We start from the raw sequence: 20,018 nt of genomic DNA, 5'->3' as shown, positions 1-20,018 counted from the left end.
TGAGTTTTTCATGAGGACAAGTCGGAAACAAAAGCAGTCTATTCAAGTAATACTTGCCGGAAAGTGCGTGTTTTATTCAAGTTTCGATGTAAATGAAATGTAAGCCACTTCATCGAATATGTTCGAAAATTCTATGAAGTGGCTTCGTTATATCTTTTGCGTCATTTTAAGTGGAATGAATTGGAGGACTTTGGAAGAGAAAAAAACCGTGTTCGACGATAGTTGTATTGATTCAACAAATATGTAGTTGTTTGGTTTAAAATGGGAGGTAGGAAGGAAATGGGTTGTTGCAAATAATTAGTGTAGTATTTTTTGTGAAGATCTATATTATCCAGATTAAAGGGAGTTCTGTAGATACCTTATAGGTAAGAAGGGGCTCTATAGATGTATGTATTGATAAGTAGGAGTTTTATATATATGTAAAAATAGGAAAGAGCTCAATAGAGGTCGGTATAGGTAAGAAGGAGCTGAATATATGTGCGTGTAGGTAAGAATGAGCTCTGTCGAGGTCCGTATATGTATTGAGGATCTCTATTGGGGTTCGTATAGATGAGAAGGAGTTTCATAGAGGTATGTTTAGGTGAGAATAAGCTCTGTAGAGGTGAAGTGAGAAGAACCCCATATATTAGGATGGGGAAAAGGAAATCCATTAGGACGGTCGTCGAAAATGTCGATAAAATCGGAGATATGATCGAAGTTGACCGGCATGTTAGCAGTAGTAACATCGCCCAATAGCTAAAAATCGACCATAAAACTGTTTTTAAACCATTTAAACAAAGCTGGATTCAAAAAAAAGCTCGATGAATGGGTGGCACACCAATTAACAGAAAAAATAGGATGTATCGAACTTCCAATTGCGAAGCCTTGGCTAAAATGAAATGAATCCATTTCTTAAACGGATGGTGATTGGATATGAGAAATGGATCACATACGATAACCCTGTGCGAAAACGACCGTAGTCAAAGGGCGGTGAACCACCTCAAACGGTGTTCAAACCAGGACAAACGGCCAAGAAGGTTCTGCTATGCATTTGGTGGGACTGGAAGGTTATGGCCAAACGCTAAATTCTGATCTCTACTGCAAACTACTGGACAGTTTAAAGATAGCAATTGACCAGAATTGACCAATAGAAGAGGTTTCGTGTTACACCAGGACAACGCTAGGCCACACACATCTACAGTGACTCGCCAGAAACTTCGGGAGCTTGGTTGGGAAGTTTTAATGCATCCGCCTTTCTTTAATGATAAAAAATTGGTATCTAGGGAGGATTGTGAAAATCGACTACTAGAGTTTTTTGCACATAGAGAGCAGGACTTCTATGGGGGAGGCATTATGAAGTTACCTTTAAAATGGGAACAAATCATACAACAAAATGGTGCATAGTTTACCCAAATCGGACATTCAGAAGCATGTTAAACCAGTGAGCGGAGCAGTATAGTCGGACGGGGCCGACCATAAGATACCCTACACAACTTCGACGAAAATCTAACTTTCTATTGTTCTGTATTCAGAGCATGGGGAATATTTCGCGATATTTGCACCCTCTAGATTCCAGATTCTCTTTACCGTGGTTGTATGTTGTGATGTTGAGCTTTCAATTGTGACCTGTAGATCGACTTGAAAAAAAAAACACAAATAATTAAGTTTTCGGTCCACTTCATTCCAATATTATTATCTGATCATCACGGAAAATTATAGGCATTGTCCTTGACCATAACTAGAACCTGATGGAACAATTCAAAGCCATCAGAGCTATATATTCGCCCTCTAGTGGGGTAATGGGTTACTAAATAATTTCTGAATATGTAAGCACCCGTAAATATTTAAGTGTAACTCCCGCATGCGAGTACATATAATTGGCATCCATTTAAAGGTCAACAACTCCTTTTGGATATACTATCAACTTCTCGGCTCTATGTCCTTCTGGAGTAAATATATACGCTTTAGAATACAAATTTTGTCATTTTTCACACAAAAGTCAGGGTCCAATTGGCCCGCTAAATATTTGGGGCTGCACAAAGCTATAATACCCTGACAACATAGTCGTGCAGGGTATAAAAAGTCCTATACTTCATATAAAAATAATGGATTTCTTTTTCCTCAACCTAATATTATTAGGAGCTCTATAGAGATCCATAAAGGTGAAAAGAAATTATATAGAGGTCCACATATGTAAGAAGGAGCTCTATATAGGTCCTTATAGGTGAAAATAAGCGCTCTAGAGGTCCGTATATGTGATATAGAGATCTATAGAGGTCAGTATAGGTAAGATGGATATCTATAGAGGTATGTATAGGTAAGATGGAACTATTTAGGGTTCCGTATAGATAACATGGAGCTCTATAGGGGTCTGTGTGGTGAAAATGAGCTATATAGAGGTCGTACAGTTGGAGAAGCTTTACAGATGGCCATAAAGGAGGAGCTCTATAGATATCTGTGTAGGTATGAAAGGTCTGAACAGAGATCCATATAGGTATGTGTATGAAAGTAGGACCCATGACATATGTATGTTTGAGTTCTATAGATGACCATATATGTAAGGAATAGGTTAGGAGTAGGCCTATGAAGGTCCATATTGACAATGGGTATCTCCTTATAGGTATGGTTCTTATATGAAAGGAGTAGCTCTATATAGGTATTTATAGGTATGGTGGAGCTCTAAAGATGTCTTTATAGGTATAGAGAAGCTATATACAGGTTGTTATAGGTATGGATAAGCTCTATACATTTCGTATATGTATGGAGAAGCTTAATAATGATATATGTATATATGAGGAGGAACATGTAAAGGTCATCATAGGTAAACAGTAGGCTTTAGAAATTCGTATAGTTAAGAAGGAGCACTTTAGAGGCCTTATAGATAAGAAGGAGGTGTATAGATGTATTTATAGGTATGGAGGAGCTCTGCAGAGGAGCTGTAAGAAGGTTCGTGTACAGGGTTGCCCATATTCGACGGACCCATCTGGCAACACCATAACTTTTGACAGAGATGTCACATCGCTTAATGACATACCGCGTTTGAAGCGTCAGTCCAAGCAGATTTTTAAAACATTAAAAAATGTGAGAAGTGTGCCTTCTAAGAACACCATTAAGCGTTTATACGAAAAATTTTCGACTGGTAAGGCTCTTTCTAATCCGAAGAGGCCATATAAAAGTCGACCAAGGCGATCGGCCGAGAATATCGCTGCCGTACGAGCCAGTGTTGAGAGGTCCCCAAGAACATCTTAAAAACGCCGTTCTCAGCAGTTGGGCATGGCTCGGTCCACTTTACAACGGATTATTCGCATTGATTTGCATTTGTTCCCGTACAAAATTCAATTGACGCAAAGAATGTTGCCTGCGGACAAGCCTCGTCGATTGGAATGGGTCCAAAGAATCATTGAAATGGCCGAAGATGACTAGCAATTTTGGAACAAAATTATCATGTCCGAGGAAGTCCATTTCACATTGAATGGGACCGTAAATAAGCAAAATTGCCGTTTTTACGCCACTGATAATCCTCAGGAGATTCATGAAGTGCCTCTTCATGACGAAAAAGTCACAGTTAGGTGCGGCGTTAGCGCGAAAACGGTCATTGGGCCGTTTTTCTTCCAAAATGAAAATGGCCATGCTGTTACCATCAATCAGGAGCATTATCGCGACATGATGACCAATTTTGTGATGCCAATTATTCGTCGAAAGCGTATGAGGCAGTTCTGGTTTCAACAAGACGGCGCTCCACCGCACACAAGTCGCGTAGCAATCGATTTTCTGAAGAATTTGTTTCCGGGCCGTTTGATGTCGAAAAGTGGTGATATGGATTGGCCACCGCGTTCGCTCGATTTGACGCCTGACTTCTTCTTGTGGGGATATTTGAAGTCAAAGGTTTACGTTAACAAGTCAGGGACCGTAGACGAGCTCAAGGACAACATTCGTGAAAAAATAGCCGCTATTCCGGCCGAAATGTTGTCAAAACGATGGAAAATGCAGCAAAAAGGGCACAATACGTCATCAACGCCAGCGGCGGCCATTTGAGAGATATCATATTCAACAATATATGTAAACAAATCTACTTGGAACAAATTAAATGATTAACATTTCCAACCGCCAAATTTTTATTTTTTTCTTTGATTTAAAAAAAACATGGGTCCGTCGAATGTGGGCAACCTTGTATTTATGGTAGAATTTTATAGTAATCTGTTTATTTTGGAAGATAAAGATCATCATAGATAAAGCCCATGTAGGTAAGGAGGAGCTCAAAAAAATGTGTTCTTTAAATAAAACGAGAGATCAGTATAGTAATTGTTAAAAGAGCTCCCAAAATGGCTGTTAATTAGCAAATGTCTTTGCAGAGCAAAAATATCTATTCAACATGTGGATAAAATCATTACATATGATGTATGTTACACCAACTTTAGTTGGTCACTGCCCGGCCTTTGCATGCATTCGAACCCAATTCTTGAAAATCGACACTATTTCTGAACTAAATGACCTAAGGGGGTGTGAATGGAAAATACTAAAGGACTTCAGTAAGAACACAGAATTCCTAGAAGAATAGAGAGAATAATTCAATCTAAATAACTTCCCTTCCTAGAGCGCACAACAGGCCTCCTATTGGCTTAAGTGTATGTCCCACAACGGACATGTGGTGGTGTAAACCACCCCTCTTTTTCAAACTAACTAACTAACTAGTTGGAAAACACGGATTTATTTCCTTGATACGGTGCCGCTTCTGAAGGATTTAGTCCTATGTTCGATATAATCAGTTTTCTCATCTTTTATGCCTGAAATATCGTTTCTCAAATGCTGAACTTTTCAATATTAGTCCATGTTTTGACATAGTCCCATGGCATTCGAAACTGAATACTGAATCAGTAAGGAAAGTGTAAGATTTGTATCTAGACTCATATCAAGTCATAGGGTCGTCTACAAATTTCGGGGTTTAGATCGCCAGTCTCAGAGCTGTATACTCTTCTGAAAATATTTAGCAATCATTTATTGCATATACAAGCCTCGGATTTATTTTACTACCAACTTGTTACAAAAATTATAACAGCAACATATTTTCCATAGAGATGTCCAATTATGCCCGCTAATTAATAAGCATTTAATTACAAAACCTTTTTCCAAAAAGTTCTTAATTAACCTCAAAACTTTTCATGAGAAGGAAAAAAAATATTCCAATGTCAATAAATTTTGCCAAAAACTGGGGATGCGAACCGACCAAAAAACGAATTCCCAGAAGATAAACTCAAAATAGCCTGATTTTATTATTAAATGGAATGGAAAAAGAAAAAACAGCTGCCACCCAATAAGTAGCAGAAATTAATTTTCCAACGAAATGGAAAATATGAAAAAATCCTTAATGCAACATTTTTTTCCAACCCGTTGAAGACTTGTTACGATAGACCGGTAAATAGACTTTTAACAATTTTGAAATTTCACTTCGGTTGATTTTTAAAAAGCTACATATTTTTTCCCACCACTAACAAGAGATTCATTTAACAACACACATACCCATTTTTGTCTTCCTCTTCTTCTTTTTTCTTTTCATTCCAGGTATGTGGCCATAATGAAGCCTTTGAAACCACGTATGAGCAAACGCAGTAATTTGGGCATTGCCGCCGTTATCTGGATTGCCTCGGCCATCATATCGTGTCCGATGCTGTTGTTCTACACCACCGAGGATATATCCAGCAAGGATGGCATACGGACGGTTTGTTTTCCTGAATGGCCAGATGGTACAATGAATCATTCCAATCAGGAGTATATGTAAGTATGATGACAACACGAGCAAAAAAGGACAAACACTACATCGGATTAATTGGGTTTGATGTGATGTTTTTGCGGTTTGACAACATGCAACGGACGAGGGGTGGTTAGGGGTTTTTTACATGAATATGTATGTGGGGAAATGATGAGGTGTGAAAAACATGCAGCGAAATTCAAATTGTTTGTTGGTGTCTTTCGTAAACAATAATTAACGATATTCATCAATTTGTTGGCGGATTCAGGAGGTAGATAGAGGAGAAATTTAAAAAATCGGAAAAAATTGCCTCATTTGTGTGATTTCCAGAATTGAATGCTTGGAAGTATGAAGGAGAAGCTTGGCACATTAACAAGTGGTATAAAGTTCTGTAGAAATCTATTAAGTACTATTATTCCTGGAAAGACCTCTATGCAGCTACTTATTTTATATACGGACCTCTTCGTAAATTGAGCTTTTTTTTATCACCTATTTTATTTCTTATGCACATCTCTATAGAGTTCCTTCCGATCTATACTGACCTATATAGATCTCCTACTCATACGAACGTCTATGAAGCTCCTCTATAGCCACGTAAATCTCCCTTGACTATTTGAAGGTCTACAGATCTCATCTATACCTGTATTGACTTTTATACAGCACAATCTTAGTTATACGGATCTGTAAATAACTCTTCCTTACAAATATGGACTATATCTTACATACACTCACATCTATGGACATACATAGAAGTTCTCCTTACCTATATAACCCTCTATAGAGTTCTCGCTCGCACGTATGGACCTCTATAGAGCTCCCCCTTACCTGTATGGACCTACATAAAACTTCTCCTTACTTATATAGACATCTTCAAATCGAATTATCTCCAAGACCTCAATCGCTATACGGACCACTATTGAGCTTGTTCTTGCCTATACAGTCATATTTATCTATACTAACCTTTATACTTACTTATAAACACCTCTATGTATTTGCTTCTTACCTATACAGATCCTTGTAAAGTTTCTCTTATAACTACAGATCTCTATTGAGCACCTCCTTGTCTTTACTGACCTCTAAATAACCTGCATATAGCTAAAGCTTACTTTAACCGACTTTTATAGAGCTCCTCCATACATATAAGGTCCTCTACGGGGCTCCTCCATACCTATAGAAACCTCTATCGATCTTCTCCATACCTATACGGACCTCTACAGAGCACCTCCATACATCTACGGACCTCTACAGAGATCATACATACCCATATTGATCTATATAGTGCTACTCCATACCAATACAGACCTCTATCAAGCACTTCCCTACCTATACCAGCCTCTATGAAGCTCATTCATACCCATTCGGACATCTATTGAGCTTATTCTTCCCTAAACGGACCTTTTTAAAACTTCTCACTACCTATATGGACTTCTATAGATCTCCTGCTACACGATAATGACCTTTATAGTGCTGTCAATACAGGACATGTATAGTGCTACTGCATACCACTATAATGCTCAAACTTATATGGTAATCTGTATAGACCTCCTTCGTGCCTATATGGTAATCTATAGACCTCATCCTTAGTTGTACGAAATTTTATAGAACTTCTTCATACCTATACGGACCTCTACAGAGATTCTTCATACCCATATTAACCTTTATTGAACGACTCCATGCTTATACGGGCCTCTGTGCAGCTACTCCACATCAATACGGACCTCCATAAAGCTCCTCCCTATGTAGCTCATTAATACCTCTGCGTACCTCTATTGAGCTTCTGCTTACCTATACAGACCTATGTAAAACTCTTCCCTACCTATATGGAACAATATAAATCTCCTGCTGCACTATATTGACCTTCATAGTATTCCTGGGCATGTACAATGCTACTGCATACCTATATGGAACACCTCCTCCATAATGCTCTTGCTTATATAGATATTTCTTACCACTAAAGAGCTCATCTATACCTATGCGGACCTCTACAAAGATCTTTCATACCTATATTTACCTTTATAGAGCTACTTCATTCCAATACCGACCCTACATATATGGGCCTTTGTAAAACTCATTCTTACCTATACGGACCTCTATTGAGCTTCTACTTCACTATAAAGACCTATGTTAACCCCCTCCCTACCTATATGTACCTCTATCGATATCCTGCTGCACATAACTAACCTATATGAACATTTATAGTGCTACTACATACCTATATGGATCTTTATAGTGATCTTGCTTATCTATATGGACCTTTATAGTCCCCTCCTTACCTCATGCACGGGCCTCTATAGAGTTTCTCCTTACCTATTTGAACGTCTATATACCTACCCCTTAGTTGTACGGACCATCTAAGGCTTCTCATTGCATTTACTTAGTCAAACAAGAGAGACGAGATTCATAAAAGGAAAGCTGTTGAGAACATTAGCCGGAAATGCTATTGACTACATGCAAACACACACATCTGCGAGGCAGACAGGCAGGCGGACAGGCGAACAATTGAAATTGATGCCTTTTGTTCTTTTTTGTCTGTTTGTTTGCTTGGCTTTGCATAGCATCTATGAAATAATGAATGAATGACAAACAAATGAATGAATGTGTGTGTTTGTGTTTTGCACGTTCATATATCTTTGAGTAGTCCGACATGTTCGAAACAAACGAACATGGTAAAAAATCATTTTAATTAGACAAATGTAATGGGCAATTATTGCATGCATAAATTCACTGCAAAGGGAATGTTTTGGCCGAAGCACAAAGGCATTTGACATGGATATTTTGGACAGATATTAAAATTTATATGTTATAATCTGCTGATGATGTTAATGAAAGGTTATAGTGCCCAGAAGTCTGGATAAAATTTATGATTTGGAAACGGAATTATCAAAGTTCCCACAAGAACATACTTACTTGTATTCATCTCCGAACAGATAATGAGCATAGCATTTTGTATGAGTACAATGCAATTACTGAGGTGGAGTTTAACTATTATGACCAACATTTTATTTATACAACTGCGGCAGTAGATTTTGTAGCAGCTGTAAGTAATATATCGCTAATATTTGACAACAAATAGTCACTGTAGAGGACGGGACACTTTTCTCTCTCCCACTCACATTTCAATGTTCTCATTATTTTGACACACAATTGCCGACATAAGATTTTAGTCCTTTACATGTAGACCTAAATCTCTTGGAATATCCTAATAAGACCTCTATAAACCTGCGGTAAAACCTTTTCATTAGTAATAGGTCTCAATAGCCTTGATTTGTTAAGGCTGCACTGTGTATTGCTAGAAAATACTGACGAATTAAAAAATTATTTTTTATAATCGAATTGTTTTGAAATATTCATCCTATAACGATGCTACAAGATATTAGTCAAGGGTCAGACAATTTTTAACTTGGAACCCTTTAGCCTCTGATTCTTGAACGAAACTTTAATTGTGAATATATAGTCTGCATTATCTACGACTTGTCGCGAATTTTTAGCCTTTCGGCTAATTTCAAGATAAATCAAACTAAATTAGCACGTTCGTTTATACGCCTATTTGGTTGATCGTACAGGTTGTTATATTACATCGATCTCAATGCAAATTTGCTTGGGGTTCGGGTTCCGAATAAAGACCACACGCCTTTTTTTATTTCCACAATTATATTCAGCCCATAGAGAAACTTTTCATGGCGAGATATAATAATAATTATGGTAAGCAGAATCTCTATATAAGTTCAAAAGGTAACAGAAACCCCTTTAGAAGTGCGAACGGACATTTCTCCGAACCACGGCTCGAGGTCCAAGAACTCCCAGATTGGTGTTTTATATGCTTATTTAGACAAATATATAACAACATAAAGACGATAGGGTTGGAATCATGAAATTTGGAATTAAGTTTGGAACGTAGGATTGGGGTATGTAGAAAGTTTTGGCAGTTCGTACTTCTGTGTACTAAATGGTACTTAATTTGATTTTAGAATGGAATAGAAGCCTAATCAGTTCACTCCTTCTGTCACCACCTCAAAATTTTGAAAACTTGTAAATTTCCCATGAAGAGGTTGAAATATCCGATTTGGTAATATAATCCGAATGGTAACTTCGGTATAGGTATAGAATTAGTGCAACTAACGGATATATAGCTCCAACATCTATATATCATAGGCTCCGAATGCCGGCAACACCGACTGACAATTTTATATCCTTGGCCATACTTTGGTACAGGGTATTATGTCTTCGTCCATATGTTGGTACCAACAAGCGGAGACGAAGTAGACACCTGGTTACTTTTGAGAATAGTCATATTAGGCACAGCACGTTTATTTGGCCCAAGGATGAACCTTATTGAAATTCGTTAAAATAGGTTCAGATTTAGATATAGCTCCCATATATATTTTCATCCAACTTTATGTAAATGGTACACCAACGTCTCAATATATCTTTCGATTTAAACGAAATTTGGCATAGCGAACTTAATTGGGTCTAGAATGAAGTGTGCAAAGTGTCGTGAAAATCGGTTCAGATTTAGATATAGCTCCCAAATATATTTTCATCCGATTTTATGTAAATGGTGCACCAAAAATGCTATATATTTTTCGATTTTAACGAAATTTGTCATAGCATACTAAACTAAGTCTGAAATGACGTGTGCTAAGATTTCTGAAAATCGGTTCAGATTTTGATGTAGCTCCCATACATATTGTCGTCCGATTTTATGTAAATAGAATACGAAAGCCCCAATATTTACTCGATTTGCACAAAATTTGGCATAGGCCCCTTAAAGTCAACAACCGCCCATGTGTTGCATTTGATTGGAAACTATATAAGAACATTTTGCAACATTCAGTGATGTATTGAAATGCACTTTTATCGTGAGTTCCACGTTTCAGTGAAGTGTAAGTTAAAATTATTCGGTTATTAGCATTCAACGCCACAATATGGATATTTCATCAAAAAAAAAGATTTTTTAAGATTATCAGAAGAGGATAAAAACAAATACATCCAAGAGTTACTAAGCCATTTGTTGGAAGAACCATCGACAGATGATTGGGATGGACATCTAAATGAAGATTTGGAATGGGTACAAATGTACCACGGTTATTGATTTACGTAGGTAATAACTTTAAAAAATTATATATATGAAAAAAAATTATAACTTTTTTTTAAAAAATTATAACTTTTTTTTAAATTATGAGTAGAAACACCTCAAGAATAATCCCTCAAAATTTGATCCAAATATTTCCATTATTAACCATTTTACAGCATTTTTAATCAAAAAAAGGTACCCGGCTATTGACCGTAGGGTAAATGGTGTACCAAACTCCTAATGTTTCTCCGATTGACACGAAATTTTGGACAACGTATCAAGATGAGACTATAATGACGTTGTTGTGTTTTACTGGTGCATATGCAGACATAGCTTCCATACATATTTCGAACGGGTGTACCGAATATCGTGTATCAAATTGGCTTTAAATCTATTTACATAAATTTGTCCCATAAATCCCCAAACTACTCTAAAGAAACCTTAGTGTTTCCTCGATTGTTTCTATCCTATTACCCCCACCATAGTTTCGGGTTGGGTGTAGGGTTGGATAGAATTTTTTTTTTTTTTTTTTTTTTTTGATTTTTTAAAATTCATTGACGCTATCTACCTGTTTGCAGAACAGTTTCCAGGAGTTGCGTTTATCGTGGAAGTTGTTCAGAATACTGCGGATTTTTTCGGCGTACTCTGTTGTAAAGCTTTCGGACCTCTTTTCCTTAGTTCCGAATCTCCCCTGTCATCCAGGGTTTTTCAAAGACAGATCTCCTTTCGCGAAGAGAGCAACATTCTTCGAAAGACTTTACAATCACTTCCGTTAATTTGTTGACGTTCTAGGCATTCATAATTTGGTTGCCCTAAACCCTCCTTGACTAGTCTCTCAAACTTTATCCAGTTAGTTTTGGACTTGTTTCGGAAGTGCATGGGTTTCGGCGGTGGCCGTAGGATTTTGAACATAATATATTTGTGGTCAGAAAAGGAGTACTCTTCTGAGACTCTCCACTCCTGGACCTCATCTATACAATTTGCTGAACATAATGTTATATCTAATACCTCATCTCTAATTCTGTTAACAAAGGTAGGTTTATTTCCTATGTTAAGTGTTATCAGATCGTAAGTATTCAAATAATCTAGAAGGACCTGTCCCCTTTTGTTAGTATTTGTACTGCCCCACGCAATATGATGTGATGATTCTTCACCAGTCGCTGCAGCTCCGTGGTAGTGGTATCGGCGAGTCGAACGGGAGATACACTGGAGCCAGGTAAATGTTACCACTCCCCTGCTTCAGTGCAGTGGCGTCCGATGTTAACAATTCTGGGAGAGATGTTGCCAACTCTGAGAAGAGAAAGCATACATTTTTATGACATATTATACAGGTTCTCGGAGGAGACCCCGTATTTACATAAAAGTGTTTGTAATTTATATGGCTTAATCCAGAGACCCTGTTTTTAATTGTCCAAGGTTCCTGGATGAGTCCGATGTGTATTTTACCTTTTATATGTTTTTCCATCAGGGCCAGGGTTGCCGTCTCGCTCCGATGGAGGTTAATCTGGATGACTTCAATCAGTTGTCCTCCAGCTGCAGCTCCGTGGTAGTGGTATCGGCGAGTCGAACGGGAGATACACTGGAGCCAGGTAAATGTTACCACTCCCCTGCTTCAGTGCAGTGGCGTCCGATGTTGACAACTCTGGGAGAGATGTTGACAACTCTGAGAAGAGAAAGCATACATTTTTATGACATATTATACAGGTTCTCGGAGGAGACCCCGTATTTACATAAAAGTGTTTGTAATTTATATGGCTTAATCCAGAGACCCTGTTTTTAATTGTCCAAGGTTCCTGGATGAGTCCGATGTGTATTTTACCTTTTATATGTTTTTCCATCAGGGCCAGGGTTGCCGTCTCGCTCCGATGGAGGTTAATCTGGATGACTTCAATCAGTTGTCCTCCAGTAACAGGTTTTCTTGGGAGTCTGTGATATTCACATCGGCTCCCTCCTCTTTGTTCCTGGGTACTTTCCCCTCGCTGTTTTCCTTGGCTTCATCGTCTCCAATCCTTGCCTTCCCGATTTTGAAGTACACGACATTGGACATGTAGTGCGCAGTGTCCTTAGTCTTAGCCAGACTTGCCTACCTATCTAAGCCTAACGCAAAGAGACTCCCTTTCTCCTTCTCCTCCCATTTCTTCACGTGCAGTGTCTTGTTTTGTAGGCTGAAGACCTCGAGCATGCGTTCCGTGTCGAAATCGCTGCCCCAACCTCTAATGAAGACTGCTCACCAGCTTGTGCTTCATTGTTCCATTTATGGGTCCAATGCTTGCCACTATCTTTCTCAGGGCTTCTATGCTTTTTGGATTTTCAAATTCCAGCATTAGATAATCCCTTTTGAAATCGCAGCTATCTAGTTCGATAGAGTCTCGTCCTTGTAGTAGGTACTCCATTACCTTGGTGTTGACCGCATTTAACACTTCTTTATGGGTCTCCTTCTTTAGCTAACAGGACGCGCTATTTCCGTCGATCACTGCTTAGCAGAGCTCGTCTCGATAGCGCTTCCTGGCAACCTTGCGGAAGATTCTAACTCAGCACTCGTCTTCCTGATATCAGAGCCAGCTTCGTCTGCCCTCGTCAGTGGATTCTAGTGACAGTCTCCTTTGACGCTGGTTTGACTCAGCTTTCTCTTATTATCAGTCGATGGGAAGCTCTTTTTCTTTTCGCCTGCTCATCCGGAGACCTTATCCTCTTCGCCGCTTCCGCAGAAGTGGAGGGAAGGTCAGGCTTATCCTTTTGAGCCAATGCCTGTATCTCGCTCGTCCAGGCAATTGTTTCTTCCTGGTTGTGAGTTTTTACTCACCTCCTCTATCATCTTGTCAGTCTCATCTCTCTTCCGGCTCTCCAAGACAGTTATGTTTGTCTGATTATCATGATCAGACTCAGAGTTCGAAGTTGAGTCCCCTCCTGTCTCTGAAGGCTGGGTCGAAATTGCTCTTCCCCTGTGGTTTCTCAACTTCGAGTTGGTGTTGCCCGAAGGCTGAGTAACACCACATAAAAATCCAGAAAAAAATCATACTACAGCCACTTCGGCTGAATTACGAGGCCAAATACAGTATATGGGAGCTACTCCAAAATGTTAATAAATATTTATAATACACTTATGTTGTAGGGTATAAAAATGAATCATTCGATCTCGACTTGCACTAAAATTCATCATCATCTTTTTCGTTTCGAAGAAAAAAATATTCCCATTTTTCAGATACGTTAGAAAGCGAGACAGGAGACATATAACAAATATTAATATTTAGCTGACCACCATGTGACCTTGACTTTTTTTGCTTATTTAGCATATATTTCTTTTATTTCAATTTACAAAATACCCAGTCATGTACACATTCGAATTGTCTCTTATTGTATTACATATTATATAATCAGTTAAGCCTTACCAGTTCACATACATAATGGGCTGGTTTGCAAAAAAGTTCCATTTCTATTTCCCATGATATTTTTATTATGCAATTTCTGTAATGGCTATTGGCTTTTGTCCTTTCTCATAATCCCCAAAAGAATTAGCAGCAGATTTCCAGCATGTTTACCAAAATTGTCCATACCCATTGCCCACACACAGACACTCACTCAGAGAGCGACCTTTGTTAATAACGTTAATTGATATTAGCACCTAATTAGATTAGAAACATTTGCGATGATTTCAAACATCTGGGATTTTCTGCCGACAAAAAATAACCTCAGCAGACTTCAAGTAATCCTCCGTTGAGAGCTGAAATATTAACAACACAGCAATGGGTGTTGTTGGTATTGTTGTACTCCAGTAACATTTTTTTGGATGAATATCATCGTCAACAAGACAACATGGAACGAAGGTCACAAAATGCTTACGAATGCGAATACATGTATGAATAAATAAACATATGAAAGTAGAAACAAAAGCTATTAAAATAAGATCTCATTGTGTGTGTGTTTGTTTTGGCGTCGTCACGCGCTATGCCAGAGACGCCTTGCTAGCCTTGCAGGACAAAGCCTTGCAGGACATTGGCTTTGAATGGGTCGAAGAACTTCCAAATTATTATAATCATTGTAGAATTATGTTGTTATTTGTTTTTGTGTGAATGTAAGAAAATGCGAAACATTTTTGGTGGGAACATTAACCCCTCAAGGTATTTAACACCAAATTATTGTTTATCTTTCGATAATTATATTTACCATGTAACACTTTGGAGTCTTACAGATGGAGGTTAATATAAACATCAGTCAATGTGTAAGAAAAAACAACAACAACAAAAAATGAACAAGCTAAAAAATGTTAAATTCGACTGGGCTGATTTTGGGATACCCTCTACCAAAAAATCCACCTATACCGACAATTGTACCAAGCGATTGTTGTAAACCATACTACACATTTCAGCAATTTTAAAGGAGATTTTTCGTAAAATCTCAAAACCCTAAAACATGGTCCGTTATAGATGACGCATGGTAGGGTGGAGCATGTGCATAAAAATCCTCAAAATACTGACATTTAGAGGGCAACTTTTTATGAAGATATCATCAACGTACACAGGATTTGATGTCGGGGTGGGGACGGCTGGTTCAAAACGAAATGTTCATTGCAGAAATACATTTTTCGCATGAGTACGTCCCTGGAGGCTATACCAAAAGCGGAACAAATTGCATAGGAATTAGCGAATTAGGGCTCTGCCTATATAAGGGCCGATATAGCTCAATTTTGAACCTAATATTTTGGTTTTGTATACCTTTCTTCACTATAGATATTAAAAACAAAAAATCCCAAAAACCAGGAGGTATCATTATATGGTCCTAAATGAGGACCGATATATTTCATTCTCGAACCAGGCGTTCTAGTTTTTTATCTCGAGATCCTCCGAAGGTAGAGTATAAACTGACAATATAGTGGAATATGGGGACAGACCCAACACCCGGAAAAAAGTTAATTATATCAATATAAACCAGTAAGGAAAGTTCAAATATCAGGCGAGGCCGACTATATGATACCCTTCATCACTTTGGGATATATGGGGACAGACCCAACACGCGGAACAAAAAAAGTTAATTATATCAATATAAACCAGTAAGGAAAGTTCAAATATCAGACGGGGCCGACTATATGATACCCTTCATCACTTTGGGCACATACAAGTGATACTCATACGTACATTATCCTGTAGATATAATAGACATAGCATCTTTGGAGGACCACTGAAATGGAATTGGACGAAATGAAATATTAGGTTAGGGAAAAAGAATTTAATTAGGCCGGTGGTTGAAAATGTCGACAAAATCGCTCATGAGCTAAAAATCGACAATAAAACTGTTTTAAATCATCTATACAAAGCTGGATGCAAAAAGTAACTCGATGTTTGGGTATATTCAACAGATGGAATCCTAACAGAAGTCGCATTTTTGAAGGACCATTAACATGAAATTAAACATGTCATTCTGCAACCTATACTAAATTTTGGTCAGATATAGAGTTGCTTCTTACAATGGGACAAAATTATGTAAATAAATGTAAAGCAAAGTATCGAAATCTAAACCGATTTATGCGTAACTTGTCACAAATTAGGTCACACTTATTTCAGTATGTTTTGTGCATCGGCCACATTTTGAGTTCTTCACTTACTTCTAAATACAAATTTCGTGCAAATCGAACGAAAATTGGACGAAAATATATATGGAAGCTATATCTAAATCTAAGCCGATTTTCACGAAATTTAACACACATCTTTCTAGACTTAATTCAGTACGTTATACCAAATTTCGTGCAAATAGAGTGATATATAGGGGCTTTGGTGCACCATTTATTTTAAATCGGACGAAAATATATATGGGAGCTATAACAAAATCTGAACCGATTTTTACGAAATTTAGTATACATTATTCTAGACTCAATTCAGTACGCTATGCCAAATTTCGTGCAAATCGAAAGATATGTAAGGACTTTGGTGCCCCATTTACCTAAAATCGGGCGAAACTATATATGGGAGCTATATATATATATATATATATATATATATATATATGGGAGATATATCTAAAACTTAACCGATTTTTACGAAACTTAGCATACATCATTCCATACTTAATTCAATGCGCTGTGCCAAATTTCGTGCAAATCAAAAGATATATAGGGTCTTTGGTGTACCATTTACATTAAATCGGACGAAAATATACATTGGAGCTATATCTAAATCTGAACCGATTTTCTCAAAACTTCACATACGTCATTTTAGTGTTAAATCACTACGATATGTCAAATTTCGTGCAAATCGAAAGATACATAAGGGCTTTGGTGCACCATTTACATTAAATCGGACGAAAATATATATGAGAGCTATATCTAAATCTGAACCGATTTTTCCCAAATTCAATATGGTTCGTCCTTGGACCAAAGAAATGAGCTGTGCCAAATTTCATCCAAATGATAAATGCGACCTGTACTTTGTTTACAATTTATGATGCATAAATCGACTCAGAAAGTGATTTTATGCATATTTTCAAAAGGAACCGTGGGTCTATCTCGATTCCTTTTGCCTGTTACAAACATATGCACAGAGACATAATACCATGTACCACAGTGTGGTGAACATGTGTATAACAAAAATAATGAACAAGTGGAAAAGCGTTAAGTTCGGCCGGACCGAACTTTGGTATACTGGCAACGAAACTATAGGGAAGACACCAAAAAGTCGACCAATGCCGACAAATTTCAGCAATTTTTAATAGAGATTTTTCGTAAAATCTAAAATCCCCAAAACGTGGACCGTTGTTAACAAGACATGGAAGGGTGGAACATGTGTATAAAACCCTCAAAATATAGCTATTTATGAGGCTATCATCAATGTACACAGTATTTCATTTCGGTGTGGACACCGCTGGTTCAATGTGAAATGTTTATAGCAGAAATAGATTTTTCGTATGCGTACGCCCCTAGAGGCTATATCTAAAGTGGGTCCGATCTTCATTACATCGTGTAGGAATTAGCGAATTAGGGCTCCGCCTAGTTAAGGACTAATATAGCTCAATTTCTCAATAACTTCCTTCACGCCAAATATAAAAAAAAAGAAATATCCCATAAACCGGGAACCATTATATTGGGGGCTAGTCCTAAATGCGGGCCGATATATTTCATTCTCGAACCCTGCGTTCTATTTTTTACCTCGACATACTTCGAAGAAAGACTGATTACATATTACAGGAAATTAATTACCCTATTGCAAGCTAAATCATCTCAAACCCCCACAACACCGAAAATTGTGGAGTACCGTCATTAGGGGAGCTACACGAAAAATATACACTACACTTTATGGTTTTTCTCATTCCAAGAACACTCAATGCCAAATGACAGCGACTTCGGTTCGGTCGAGTATATGTAAAAAATAGGGCGCTGCCGTTATATGAGAATAAAACAATGCGTAGACCGATATATCCCATTTTCAATACCAAAAATCCTAGGAGTAATATCTAAATAGGTGCAATTTTACATAATCGAGATGGACCCATGGTTCCTTTTGAGAATGTGCATAAAATCACTTTCTGAGTCGATTTATGCATGTCCGTCCGTCCGTCCGTCTGTCCATGTTAAATTGTAAACAAAGTACAGGTCGCATTTATCATCCGAATTGGATGAAATTTGGCACAGCTCATTTGTTTGCCCCAAGGACGAACCCTATTGAAATTGCGAAAAATCGGTCCAGATTTAGATATAGCTCCCATATATAGTTTCACCCGATTTAAGGTAAATGGTGGACCAAAATCCCTATATATCTTTCGATTTGCACGAAATTCGGTATAGCCTACTGAATTAGGTCTAGAATGATGTGTGCCAAGTTTCGTGAAAATCGGTTCAGATTTAGATATAGCTCCCATATATAGTTTCGCCCGATTTTAGGTAAATGGTGCACCAAAGTCCCTGAAAATCATTTGATTTACACGAATTTTGGCATAGCGTATTGAACTAAGTCTAGAATGACGTGTGCTAAGTTTCGTGAAAATCCGTTCAGATTTAGATATAGCTCCCATATATAGTTTCACCCGATTTAAGGTAAATGGTGTACCAAAATCCCTATATATCTTTCGATTTGCACGAAATTGGGTATAGCCTACTGAATTAGGTCTAGAATTATGTGTGCTAAGTTTCGTGAAATTCGGTTCAGATTTAGATATAGGTCCCATAAATATTTTCGTCCGATTTAAGGTAAATGGCGTACCAAAGTCTCTATATATCTTTCGATTTGCACGAATTTTGGCATAGCGTATTGAATTACGTCTAGAATGACGTGTGCCAAGTTTCGTGAAAATCGGTTCAGATTTAGATATAGCTCCCATATATAGTTTCGCCAGATTTTTGGTAAATGGTGCACCAAAGTCCCAGAAAATCTTTCGATTTGCACGAATTTTGGCATAGCGTACGGAATTAAGTCTATAATGATGTGTGCCAAGTTTCGTGAAAATCGATGCAGATTTAGATATAGCTCCCATATATAGTTTCGCCCGATTTTTGGTAAATGGTGCACCAAAGTCCCAGAAAATCTTTCGATTTGCACGAATTTTGGCATAGCGTATTGAATTACGTCTAGAATGACGTGTGCCAAGTTTCGTGAAAATCGATGCAGATTTAGATATAGCTCCCATATATAGTTTCGCCCGATGTTTGGTAAATGGTGCATTAAAGATCCATAGCTAGGCCGATTGACACAACGTACTGAAGTTAATATAAATTAATCTCTGATAAGTTTCCTTGAAATCGGATCAGATATAGATATAGCATAGCTTCTATATATAATTTCGACTTATTCATGTTAATTGTACACCAAATAATCATTGAGTGTCTGATTGAGATGAAACTATAAACAGTGCAGCATACCGAAAAGCGTGTGTCAAGTTTGCTTTAAATAGGTTTACAAAATTTAGCATATGTTGCAGAATGTCATGTGTAGGGATTGATGTTAGTCGGTTCAGATATAGATAAAGATCACATATTGAATATACCCAAAGTGGAGAAGGATATCATATAGTCGGCCCTGTCCGACTTTACTGCTTTCCTTACTGGTTTTGGTACTGGTTTTATATAAACATTGAATATTTAATAGTACAATAACATGCTCACACATTCTTTAATACAATATTCAAATTTTCTTACATTTACTGACATTGTATATAAACATATATACACATGTCGACATGGTAAAATAATATTTAACCCTGCTTTTTGCAGAACGAAAAACAAAATGTAACATGACA

At 37.6% G+C, this 20,018-nt stretch overlaps 1 protein-coding gene across 1 annotated transcript in view; it reads left to right on the top strand.

Moving 5' to 3' along the window:
• The window catches only part of LOC133322130 (tachykinin-like peptides receptor 99D), a gene marked incomplete at its 5' end in the record, with an annotated part of 73,124 nt that overhangs the window by 29,261 nt on the left and 23,845 nt on the right, over nucleotides 1–20,018 (top strand). The window contains one exon of the mRNA XM_061531179.1: nucleotides 5,539–5,751. Coding sequence (XP_061387163.1) covers nucleotides 5,539–5,751 — 213 coding nt within the window. The remainder of the gene's footprint in view (nucleotides 1–5,538; nucleotides 5,752–20,018) is intronic.

Source organism: Musca vetustissima, unplaced genomic scaffold (assembly GCF_032173495.1).
Source record: "Musca vetustissima isolate MV318-11 ecotype Yass unplaced genomic scaffold, APGP_CSIRO_Mvet_v1 utg76065, whole genome shotgun sequence".
NCBI lineage: Eukaryota > Metazoa > Arthropoda > Insecta > Diptera > Muscidae > Musca > Musca vetustissima.
This window is presented reverse-complemented; position numbering and strand designations above follow the sequence as displayed.